This window comes from Cyprinus carpio, chromosome A7, assembly GCF_018340385.1.
Source record: "Cyprinus carpio isolate SPL01 chromosome A7, ASM1834038v1, whole genome shotgun sequence".
NCBI classification, from domain to species: Eukaryota; Metazoa; Chordata; class Actinopteri; order Cypriniformes; family Cyprinidae; genus Cyprinus; species Cyprinus carpio.
The window spans coordinates 24,277,520-24,290,158 of NC_056578.1; the positions used below are offsets into that span (position 1 = coordinate 24,277,520).

At 37.6% G+C, this 12,639-nt stretch overlaps 1 protein-coding gene across 6 annotated transcripts in view; it reads right to left on the reverse strand.

Moving 5' to 3' along the window:
* Positions 1–40: 40 nt before the first annotated feature.
* LOC109092510 (RNA-binding protein 33-like) overlaps positions 41–12,639 on the reverse strand; it is a 44,196-nt gene continuing 31,597 nt past the window's right edge. For all 6 annotated transcript variants that reach the window (XM_042760494.1, XM_042760495.1, XM_042760492.1 and 3 more), the window contains 3 exons: positions 6,883–7,050; positions 5,696–5,784; positions 41–5,158 (listed from right to left, as the gene is read on the reverse strand). In XM_042760494.1, coding sequence (XP_042616428.1) covers positions 5,110–5,158; positions 5,696–5,784; positions 6,883–7,050 — 306 coding nt within the window. In that variant the 3' untranslated portion in view covers positions 41–5,109. The remainder of the gene's footprint in view (positions 5,159–5,695; positions 5,785–6,882; positions 7,051–12,639) is intronic.

Consider the following 12,639-nt stretch of genomic DNA (forward strand, 5'->3'; position numbering starts at 1 on the left):
TCATTCATTTATCAGTAAATAAAACAGGCAACACTGAAGATAAAATCCAGGAAAAATAAAAGGATTTATTTCAAGTAATTATTCATAACAAGTACAGTCAAGGCATATTATCGGTTTTCATTTGACAAGCTCCATGAAAGGCTACTAAACAAACACCATTTATATTCTTCCTAATTCAACATGTAGGACAGTCTGGTGTACACATTTCAGACACATCAAAACAGTTTCATTAATACAAGATTGAGGGACAACAAAACAGCGATCAAAACAGCATAAATCACTTCCCCCCATACAATAATGATTTCCAAGTAACGTTTTCTTTTCATCCAACAACACAACGTGTGTATAAGCTGGCAAGAGTGTACAGATCATTCTTGGGCTTTGTGCAAGTTTTTGAACTTTGGAACTCAGTAGGGTGTGGTCCCAGAGACGCAAAACTTCCACGGACGTGGGCTAATACAGAAAGGAAATCCAGAAGCAAGGTCCCCCTGCTTTAATACAGAAGGATTATGTTCACACAAACACCACATTGAGATCAACAACTGCTTTCCCATCCAGCCACAAAGAGCAAAGAAAGACCGAGTGAAAGAGAGAGAGAGAGAGAGGGAGAACGAAAAGAAATGAAAAGAAAAGACAAGGAAAGAGCGAGAGAAAAACATGAGAGAAGGGGTATCTGGCACCACTTAAACTGAAGAGCACCTGTTGAAAAATGAAGACAGATTAGCATCATCTGGAGGCAGCTCTACTGTAGACAGACACAACATTATTTGGAACTGAAACCAAAAGGAGGGTTTTTCATATCGGTTTCATATTTCAGTCGTCTTCTGATTTGAATATGCAGTGGTTTTCAAAAGCACTGCCCCTTTCATGGAGTGTAGAGCGTCACTGGAATTAACTGAGGAATCTTAGTTTCTTTAGTTTCACTACCACCGAAGCATAAAGCTAAACGTCAGAATCTACACAGAACATGTTTCAGTACACTAGGCTGTTGGTTCTCAATCCAACTTTTGAAGGACCCCAGTACTGCACGTTTAAGTGCACGGGTCTCCTTGTTTTGACACATCTAGTGTGCAAATGTGCAGTTCTGGGATACTCCAGGACCAATATTTAGGAAGAGTGCAGCTGGATAGATCTGGGAATGTATGAGGTATGAACGCTTCTCCCTTTATTCATCATTACACTAAGCTAATACACCGGGCACAAATCTAACATAAAAAGCACAAAAACTAAGCAGCTAAGGTTTCAATCAATCTCCCATTTTTAGTATATTTTTAATATATGTAATATTATTTTATGGCACCAACCTGTCCTAGTTATTAATGATACCAGCAATGGTTGTTTGCTTGTGTGAATATGTATGACTATTCTCAAAACACAATCTCCTCAGGTTACAGTTGTTTTAACGTACATGCGCTATGATCACAATCTCTCAACTCTCAATCATGCCACAGAATGACCCCAACACTAATGTAGAAAACAGCTACATAGCTATTACCTCAAGCAATCTGCTACTAAAACACACACACACAAAAAAACTGAAGTCTGTAGAGCTTCGGAACATTTCTAAACAGTCCTTTTGAAAACCAATGCCATCTTACAATGAAAAAGAGTGCAGAACATTTGATTTATGAAAAACCCTCCTTTCTGTGCTCCTGGAAGCTCTGTCCTGGAAAAGAGAAAAAATGGTTTAATTACAAGTTACAAATAATCACACTGCTGCCAACAGGAAGCAGTGTATTACGTATGAAGCTTAAAATGGTGAGTAAAAAGAGGCTAAATGATTATACAGAACAAGCACCAGAATTTACAAGTGTCAACATTTCCCCCCCCTGTATTTATAGGGAAAAAATGCCACATCTCTGGATTTGAGTTGACTACTATCATAAGAAATAAAAGTAATCTAATAGCTCTAATTTTGAGGCAATAGGCAATACTGGTATTTTTATAAATTGGCCAGTTGCTCAACTGCAGCAGGATCCGTGGTAAAAATAAAACACTGGGAGTGTACCAGCCACTTGCAATTGACAGAAATAAAGAAAGAAAACAAGATCCAACAAAAAAAAGTAAACCTTTAGCCTACTCTTGATTCTATAACATAATACCTCACAGCTTTGCCAAAAAGAGACCAATTATTCAGTCTCTAAAATCTTATCACATGTGTGATTACAGTTCGGAAATAAACAGTTTCCCCAAAGTTAATCTACACTTACAATGAAGTTACTAAAAGATTCAATATGAATCAGGTTTTCTCTCTTATAAGACGGTTTATAAATATTATGTCTTAAAAGATTTATACTTAGAAATATATATTTTTAAAAGTCTCAGACTAGATGAAACCTTTTAAATCCATAGGATTAACTTGGTTTACATAAATACATTCAAACCAATAAATAAATAAACGTGTGCATATGCAACTGAAAAACAAAAAAACTGTGTCCTATACCAATTTTAAACAAAACATGTCTATAAAACTCAAAGTTTACAAAACAACATTTTAAAAAAAGCTTTAAGTGGATTCATATATATTTTACAAGATTATTCATAATCTTACCCATTATATGTATTTCTGTGATTCCTAGAAACTCATGGTGTAAATGAACACAAACACAGACAAATAAAGTACTGTGATTAATCATTCCCAACTACTATATTATAAAAGATGATGGTATATCAGGAAATTACAAGTGCATCTTAAACCAAGAGGTAGCTTTACAAATGAACTTGATGGACATAATGGCCCCAAACTCTTGGACACAGTGAGCATTAAAATCATAACACACAAAAAACCTCAGATGTTTCAGTTCACCTGATTTGAGAGAAATTGTTGCAACTTAATTGGAAACTATCTTTTCCCCTAAAATCACTTTCTATTGCTGGCAACAGAGAGACATTCAGGAGGAAACGAGTATGTTGTGTTCAGAATAATAAAACACATGCAAGAGGGAATCTTCAAACACAAAACAACATCAGACAACAGTTAATGGTGATAAAGACAGTTGGCTTCACATACCCGTATTTACATGGTATATATGTGACCATCTTTTATTTTTCATCTTTAAAATATCCTCAAATAATAAGCTCTAAGTTCTCCAATAACAAAACTGTTGTAAAATGACCAAGGAATACTTTTTCTACGTATATATAAAAACAAACTGAGAAAAGAAATTCAGCAGTCACGTACTAGTTAGGTGTTTTCAAACACGGAAATATTTCAGGATGAGAAAACAAACAAACTTGACAGCTTCATACACATATTTTTTTCATTATATACAAGAAAGTTACCACTGATAACAGTTGCTCCCAAATCCTTTGAAATTGCAGACCTGGATGTGTTAATATCTACAGACATATTTGATTTTTATTGAAATGGCTCAAACATAATTTTTGATTAGATTTTGTTATACTATCTAGAACGAAGATATTTAAGGTACTATCACAAGACTTTGTCTGTGCTACACAAGTAGCGTATAATGTAAAGCGGTTGGATTAACAATACAGTCACAAATATGAACACTGTAATGCACTAGATCTAAGATCATTTCTGGGGCCATAAAGTGAGTTTAGGTTAAGCTGTACAGTTAGACATAACCAAGCACTATGCTTGCACAGTACTGACGGACTATTATTATTATTAATATAATTAATAATGATGATATAACAACAATTTGAGGAGTGAAATACTCATGACTAAAGCAGTGTAATATATTGACTGAAGAAATGTATGGGATTTGTGTTTTTTAAAAAAAAAATCTTCTTCCAAAAATCTAAAGCTTGGGTAACAACTTATAAAATAAATGGGAAAATAAAGTGGAAAATAGAAATAACTATTTTAGAAGGCTACTTGACAGCTGATTTTGCTGATCTGGATTCCCATCTGACCAACTTCAAAACAATGAACTGAGCCAAAGCTATAAGAATATAATTACAAATAGTCCAAAATACCTTTCTTCACAAACAAATGACCAAGCTGTTGTTGTAAACAGGATAGTTCTGACCTCTTCACAATTCACAAACGCATCTAGAGCTCTAGCCAAGCAAACAGAGCTTCAGCAATAAAATCCATGATTCAGCAATCCTCTTTCACGCACAATACTTGTTGAACTCTGAGGAAAGAAAACTAAACGCATTAAAAAGTAGTATTACTAAAGGGGGAGACTTTCTGGTTGCCTTTAATATTTGCTTAGAAGCCATTTTTTAACAACAATTTAAATAATCTAAATACGCAATTCCAGCACCAAAACTTAAAATCAAAGTATAAAAGCCATTTATTGTCAAATCGTATTTTTTAGCTGTCTTTAGGTTACAAAGACACACGTCATGAACCACCACTCCAGCTCTGCAGAACAAACCCCAACTGCAATACAATTACAATGGTGAAAGGGATGATGAATAAACTTGAGATCATGAAAAATGCACAAAAAAAGAGACAGCTGCAATATCACAGTGGCTTCCAAAAAATACACAACTAGAAAAAAATGCTCAACCCAAACATGCCCCTGAGTTTCCATACCAGCACTTCAACATCTCTAGCAAGCAGTGCTTTACACGCCGATATACCCCAACATACTGAAGGCATCTGCTGCCCTCTACAGGTGACAAAAACAACTGCAGCATACACATTATTATTCAATCAGGCCAAACCACCCCTCAATGACTGTGGAAATTCCACAAAAAAAAAAAACCGAAAAAAAAACACCCACCCCCATTTCCATGTTTCCTATTTGCCTAAATACAGCCATTCAAAATATTTGTTCTAATTATGTTGAGAGCTAGAGGATGGGAGCAACTATTATCAACTGGCAACTTGGTTTTCATAAGTCTGTCTCTCTTTTCACCTGCTGGTTTAGACCATTACTGATTACTCCATATATAAATGAAAGTACAGAAGCAAGAGTGAGACTTCATGCCAAAGTCATTCACATCATGAGTTCAATGCTGTGCCATCTCCAGCATGATTTAGATTCCTTCATGCATGTGGCTTGTGTTTGTCGACAGCACTCTCCACAGATTCCAATGCTTTAGCCTCCTGATTGTGCGTCTGTCTTTCAGAAAAAGACGTTCTCTTCTTGCTCTCTTCTTGTCGTCTTGTCTGTTGAACTGACTTGTTCCTCAGCCATCAATAACGGAAACATCGATGTGAGACAAATCTATCATGTGCCTATGTAATCAAGGGAACATGTGATGCAAATGAGACACTCACACTTAAAGCAGACTAATCTGAGGCATCTCCATCAAAACATGGCGATCAGTAGAGTCACCGTTGAGCTCTTGTTCTTTGTTTTGATAAGTAACACTTGCTGATGCTGCACATACACATACCTACACATACCATTAGGCAATACAACTCTGATTTGCTTCAGCCAATAACAATAACACCTAAATATTCAGGCCTACTCACACTATATATGAAGAGACCTCATAGATTTGATATTTGATAACTGTCCTACAAAACGTCCAGTTTTTTTTTGGAGCTATTAACGTGAAACAGACATGAATAGGTCTATAGGAATCCACTGTTTCTATTCAAAATCTAATTTGCAGCAGATATTTACAATGACTGTTTGTTATTGGTGTGAATAGGCCTCATTCTAAATAAAAAAAATCTACTTATCCATAAAGGGTCAACTACATTTTGTGCATGCATGCACTGTGCATAAACAGCACAATCCAGTTTAAGATGAATTCAAAAGCTTACCTGTGAAAGCTGTGCTGAAAACTCACTGCATGCTGTGGGTTCACAAACTTGGCAATGGCCTTCCGCTGCTCTGGCAAAATTGTAAACATCTATAAAAGAATCACCAGATTATCTATATTAGCCGAAACATTTTTTATCTAAATGCTCATCTTCATGTTTCAGTAAGAGATGGCCTCTTGTTTCTTTACCCTGTAACAGTGGGCGATGCACCAAGATCTGGGAGAAAATCATACAGGAGCACAACACAGAATGCACACAGCTAGATGGCGCTGTTGTAATATTTTGAGAAGCGCACACTACCATGAAAAACAGTTTATTCTTAGGTTATAGCCTTCTCAGAAAACAATTCTTCTCCCAAGACAAAAGTATTTTGCAAACTCCATTTGATTATTTTAATGAAGTTTACGTGAGGGATAATTTAACAGCTAAGAGTGCATTAAATGATTTTATTGCACAACATGAAGGCAAAAGAACCACCTTATGTATTTTCACCACCTACACAATGGTCATTTGGCAGCAGGGACAAGGTAATGCTGTCACTGATGACTGCGGTGCAAATTCTGACAAGAGATCATCTCCATTAGTTCATTTATCTACAGGTTGTCAGATCTAGAATTCTGAAGACCTTTCATATGAATTACCTGTGCAGCATCTCTCTCTACTAGCTGTGAGTAACTTCAAAACCAGCGACATTAATACCACTTAGCTGAGATACATAATGTAGCATTTCAGTAATTAATCTATTTTAGTAATAGAAGATGCAGGGCAGCGTTGACAAGTTTCTGTGCTCCTGAATGCTTCTCTGTCTGTACGGTATGTTTGGGATCGTGCTACAGTGAAGGTAGTACATTCATTTAAACGGTGATCAAACTGACTGGAACTACCTATGCATTAATTATTGATATTATGTCTTTTAAAATGGTTAAACAGCTTTAAGTTGACACTTAGTAATGTAGTCTATGCTGTAAATACATCTATAAAAAAACAAAAAACGTTGTTTTATGTTTTTTGGCCATCAGGTCATGCCAGCATCAATGTTGTTGTAAGCTCAAGGCACTGTAGCAATGATATGTACAGTAAGTTACACATATAATTCGCACATACACCCCCTTTGATGCTTGATCCCTAATAAAAATAAAAGCCAGAAATATGAATTGATAAGTGAGAAAAAGTTAAGGAAGCTTTACCTCAACAGGGCCAATGGAGTTGAGAAGGTTCATGAGCTGTTTGTTGGTTGTGGTGGAAGATAAACCTTCGATGCAGACAGTGCTTCGCTGACAGTCCTGAGCTCTTGGGTTCTGCTGCATCATCACACGCCCCCCACCACGGCCACGTGCTCGACCCCGAACTACCACCTGTGGACATCAAGGAGGGGAACATTGCAAAATGATGGAAAGAACAATTAACAGTACACACTACACTTCGCTAACAACCTCTTTGGTATTACAGGTCCTTCTCAAAAAATTAGCATATTGTGAAAAAGTTCATTATTTTCCATAATGTAATGATACAAATTAAACTTTCATATTTTTTAGATTCATTGCACACCAACTGAAATATTTCAGGTCTTTTATTGTTTTAATACTGATGATTTTGGCATACAGCTCATGAAAACCCAAAATTCCTGTCTCAAAAAATTAGCATATCATGAAAAGGTTCTCTAAACGAGCTATTAACCTAATCATCTGAATCAACTAATTAACTCTAAACACCTGCAAAAGATTCCTGAGGCTTTTAAAAACTCCCAGCCTGGTTCATTACTCAAAACCGCAATCATGGGTAAGACTGCCGACCTGACTGCTGTCCAGAAGGCCATCATTGACACCCTCAAGCGAGAGGGTAAGACACAGAAAGAAATTTCTGAACGAATAGGCTGTTCCCAGAGTGCTGTATCAAGGCACCTCAGTGGGAAGTCTGTGGGAAGGAAAAAGTGTGGCAAAAAAACGCTGCACAACGAGAAGAGGTGACCGGACCCTGAGGAAGATTGTGGAGAAGGACCGATTCCAGACCTTGGGGGACCTGCGGAAGCAGTGGACTGAGTCTGGAGTAGAAACATCCAGAGCCACCGTGCACAGGCGTGTGCTTTTGAACCAGAAACAGCGGCAGAAGCGCCTGACCTGGGCTACAGAGAAGCAGCACTGGACTGTTGCTCAGTGGTCCAAAGTACTTTTTTTCGGATGAAAGCAAATTTTGCATGTCATTCGGAAATCAAGGTGCCAGAGTCTGGAGGAAGACTGGGGAGAAGGAAATGCCAAAATGCCTGAAGTCCAGTGTCAAGTACCCACAGTCAGTGATGGTCTGGGGTGCCATGTCAGCTGCTGGTGTTGGTCCACTGTGTTTTATCAAGGGCAGGGTCAATGCAGCTAGCTATCAGGAGATTTTGCAGCACTTCATGCTTCCATCTGCTGAAAAGCTTTATGGAGATGAAGATTTTGTTTTTTCAGCACGACCTGGCACCTGCTCACAGTGCCAAAACCACTGGTAAATAGTTTACTGACCATGGTATTACTGTGCTCAATTGGGCCTGCCAACTCTCCTGACCTGAACCCCATAGAGAATCTGTGGGATATTGTGAAGAGAAAGTTGAGAGACGCAAGATCCAACACTCTGGATGAGCTTAAGGCCGCTATCGAAGCATCCTGGGCCTCCATAACACCTCAGCAGTGCCACAGGCTGATTGCCTCCATGCCACGCCGCATTGAAGCAGTCATTTCTGCAAGAGGATTCCCGACCAAGTATTGAGTGCATAACTGAACATAATTATTTGAAGGTTGACTTTTTTTGTATTAAAAAACACTTTTCTTTTATTTGTCGGATGAAATATGCTAATTTTTTTAGATAGGAATTTTGGGTTTTCATGAGCTGTATGCCAAAATCATTAGTATTAAAACAATAAAAGACCTGAAATATTTCAGTTGGTGTGCAATGAATCTAAAATATATGAAAGTTTAATTTTTATCATTACATTATGGAAAATAATGAACTTTTTCACAATATGCTAATTTTTTGAGAAGGACCTGTATATATATATTAAAAAAAAAAAAAAAGAGGAGTCAGTGCTATAATATGACGCTGGAACTAAGGATCTTGTTTGTTTAACATTTTTATACAGTGGTTCACAGGAAATATCACAATTTAGTAACTGCTCTTTATAACAGATATTATAATTCATACTCATTTAATGTTTATATTATCAGATGCATTGTTAGACTTCCATGGTTTAACCATACGAACAAATGGTTGCAAAAATAAAGGTGAACCATATTAATCAATTTCCTGTAGCCTTGATTTAATTGCCAGTTATTAAATAATCAAAGCTACAGAATGTTAGTTCATATAGTTAAACTTCCTTACTGAAACCACTTGTTCATCGTTATTTGTGCTAATGGTTAAAAAAAAAAAAAAAAAAGTGCATTTGCAACAGCAAGGCGAAGTGCTTTTTGTCTGAAATATGAGAGACAGTCCACCAATCTCTTCAGTACTTTACTGATTAAGCCTGTGAAGCGGCTAGAGGGAAGAGATTTCTGAAAAAGGCCATCATTAAGTCACGCCCGGAGTCTGCTAGAGGCCATGTGACAAAACCTGATGAATGAAAATGATGTGGTCTGTTGAGACTGAAGCTGAGCTCTTTGGCCTTGAAAGCAAAGCCCTGTGCTGGTCACAAACCAAAGATAATGCTTCCACATAAACTTTTCATTTCATAAGGCAATAAAGTCTATCGTTTATGCTCACCAAGACGCCATTTATTTGATCAAAAATAATGAAAAAAAAAAAAAAAAAAATATATATATATATATATATATATATATATATATATATATATATATATATATATATATATATATATATATATATATATATATATATATATACACACATACACACAGCTGGCACGGAAAGTATTCAGACCCCCTTTTTCCTCATTAATGTACACACAGCACCCCATATTGACAGAAAAACACAGAATTGTTGACATTTTTGTAGATTTATTAAAAAAGAAAAACTGAAATATCACATGGTCCTAAGTATTCAGACCCTTTGCTGTGACACTCATATATTTAACTCAGGTGCTGTCCATTTCTTCTGATTATCCTTGAAATGGTTCTACACCTTCATTTGAGTCCAGCTGTGTTTGATTATACTGATTGGACTTGTCTATATAAGACCTTACAGCTCACAGTGCATGTCAGAGCAAATGAGAATCATGAGGTCAAAGGAACTGCCTGAAGAGCTCAGAGACAGAATTGTGGCAAGGCACAGATCTGGCCAAGGTTACAAAAAAATTTCTGCTGCACTTCATTTTCCTAAGAGCACAGTGGCCTCCATAATCCTTAAATGGAAGACGTTTGGGACGACCAGAACCCTTCCTAGAGCTGGCCATCTGGCCAAACTGAGCTATCGGGGGAGAAGAGCCTTGGTGAGAGAGGTAAAGAAGAACCCAAAGATCACTGTGGCTGAGCTCCAGAGATGCAGTCGGGAGATGGGAGAAAGTTGTAGAAAGTCAACCATCACTGCAGCCCTCCACCAGTCGGGGCTTTATGGCTGAGTGGCCCGACGGAAGCCTCTCCTCAGTGCAAGACACATGAAAGCCCGCATGGGGTTTGCTAAAAAACAGAGAAATAAGATTCTCTGGTCTGATGAGACCAAGATAGAACTTTTTGGCCTTAATTCTAAGCAGTATGTGTGGAGAAAACCAGGCGCTGCTCATCACCTGTCCAATACAGTCCCAACAGTGAAGCATGGTGGTGGCAGCATCATGCTGTGGGGGTGTTTTTCAGCTGCAGGGACAGGACGACTGGTTGCAATCGAGGGAAAGATGAACGCGGCCAAGTACAGGGATATCCTGGACGAAAACCTTCTCCAGAGTGCTCAGGGCCACAGACTGGGCCGAAGGTTCACCTTGCAACAAGACAATGAGCCTAAGCACACAGCTAAAATAAAGAAGGAGTGGCTTCACAACAACTCCGTGACTGTTCCTGAATGGCCCAGCCAGAGCCCTGACTTAAACCCAATTGAGCATCTCTGGAGAGACCTGAAAATGGCTGTCCACCAACATTTACCATCCATGGCAGAACTGGAGAGGATCTGCAAGGAGGAATGCCAGAGGATCCCCAAATCCAGGTGTGAAAAAATTGTTGCATCTTTCCCAAAAAGACTCATGGCTGTATTAGATCAAAAGGGTGCTTCTACTAAATACTGAGCAAAGGGTCTGAATACTTAGGACCATGTGATATTTCAGTTTTTTTTAATAAATCTGCAAAAATGTCAACAATTCTGTGTTTTTCTGTCAATATGGGGTGCTGTGTGTACATTAATGAGAAAAAAAAAAGAACTTTTAGCAAATGGCTGCAATATAACAGAGGGAAGAATTTAAGGGGGTCTGAATACTTTCCGTACCCACTGTATTATAGACAATCCACATTCCACTTTTCAAAAGAAGGAAGAAATTAGAGAGAGATTGATTACATTGGTCAAAAGAGAGAAAGATGTCAAATTTGCCATCACTCCATCAGCTGTTACAAAGTATAGTTTTATAAACACATTAAATATTTTAGAAATGAAAAAAAAAAAAAAAAAAAATTATATATATATATATATATATTATATATATATATATATATATATATATATATATATATATATATATATATATATATATATATATATATATATATATATATATACACACACACACATTTCATCCATCTTTTTACATATAAGAGAGGCATCAAAAGACCCAGGTTGGCTGGCTCTGGCCCTAACTAAGTGCAGCAGCCACGCTAAAAAATCCCTTATGGCTTTCCAATGCTATGATCTAGATGCTTTCTCACCACATACCGAGTATACAATTCACTCTTGCTCCAAGCGAGACACTGGCTACAATGTCAGTGAGTGATTTACAAGAGCACGGTTATATCAGTAAACAGGAGAGAGTGTTTAGAATATCCAACTCAACATGGGCGCTCAGGCAGATGCAGCAAGACAGTAAGACTGAGACAGTGTGAGTGGATGTGCAGGAAGGCGCGCTGCTGTGACTGACTGACACATGTTAGCACTGTATTTATCCCCTGAGAATGGACTACTGTACAGAGACAGCAGCGTGCTGAAAAGGCCAAGGGATCTTCATCTCTTCTGCATCAACCCGTCAATATCATCACACCTGGCAGTCTGTTCCATATCATTACTGCTCCTGCTCTCCTCCAAAACAACTACCAGTCCCCTGGGAGAAGCAATGACACAGCTGAGCCACAGCAGGAAACCAAATCTGCCATCTTTACTAGTGCTGAAGCGTGAGGGAGAGAACCACTTAGAACAGCGCTTTATTACGGGGGAAAAGAGGAAATGGTACATCTAATAAAGAGTGCAGATGTGAATCGTATATTCTGGAGAACACTATACAAGGCCAGGAGGAACAGCAACAGTTACACTCAAAAAAAAAAAAAAAAAAGAATAAAATAAATAATCGATATGGGCATTCAAGTGATTTATGTCAGAAATGACCAATTTCATGGGTAAGTTTAAACTTCTCTCTTCCTGACAAAGATTTGACTCTTGAGAGCTTTTTTATGTTTTAGAATGACTCTAATGCTCACCAATGACACATTTATTAGATCAAAAATAATAGTAGTTTATGGAACCGTTTTAGAACCGATTGATTTGTTAGGTTATTTCAAGTAAGGTTTTGGACTTTAATCTCCACTTTTCTTAGCGTCTTTTATGAAACAGGCCTCGGGTCTCCGTAGAGTTGTGACTAATCAGATTCACGCAGGAGCAGCGGTAGTGGTCACAGAGTATTGGTCACTTTCTAAATAATTAAAGTATAGTGCATTCACTAGTCATTTTGTATAAATAAATCGTTTTTTACCGATGCAAATATGTTAGAAACTATGCATCACGAAACAAATGCCAACCTGTAGCCGATGCACACCTTTTAAATCGATGCA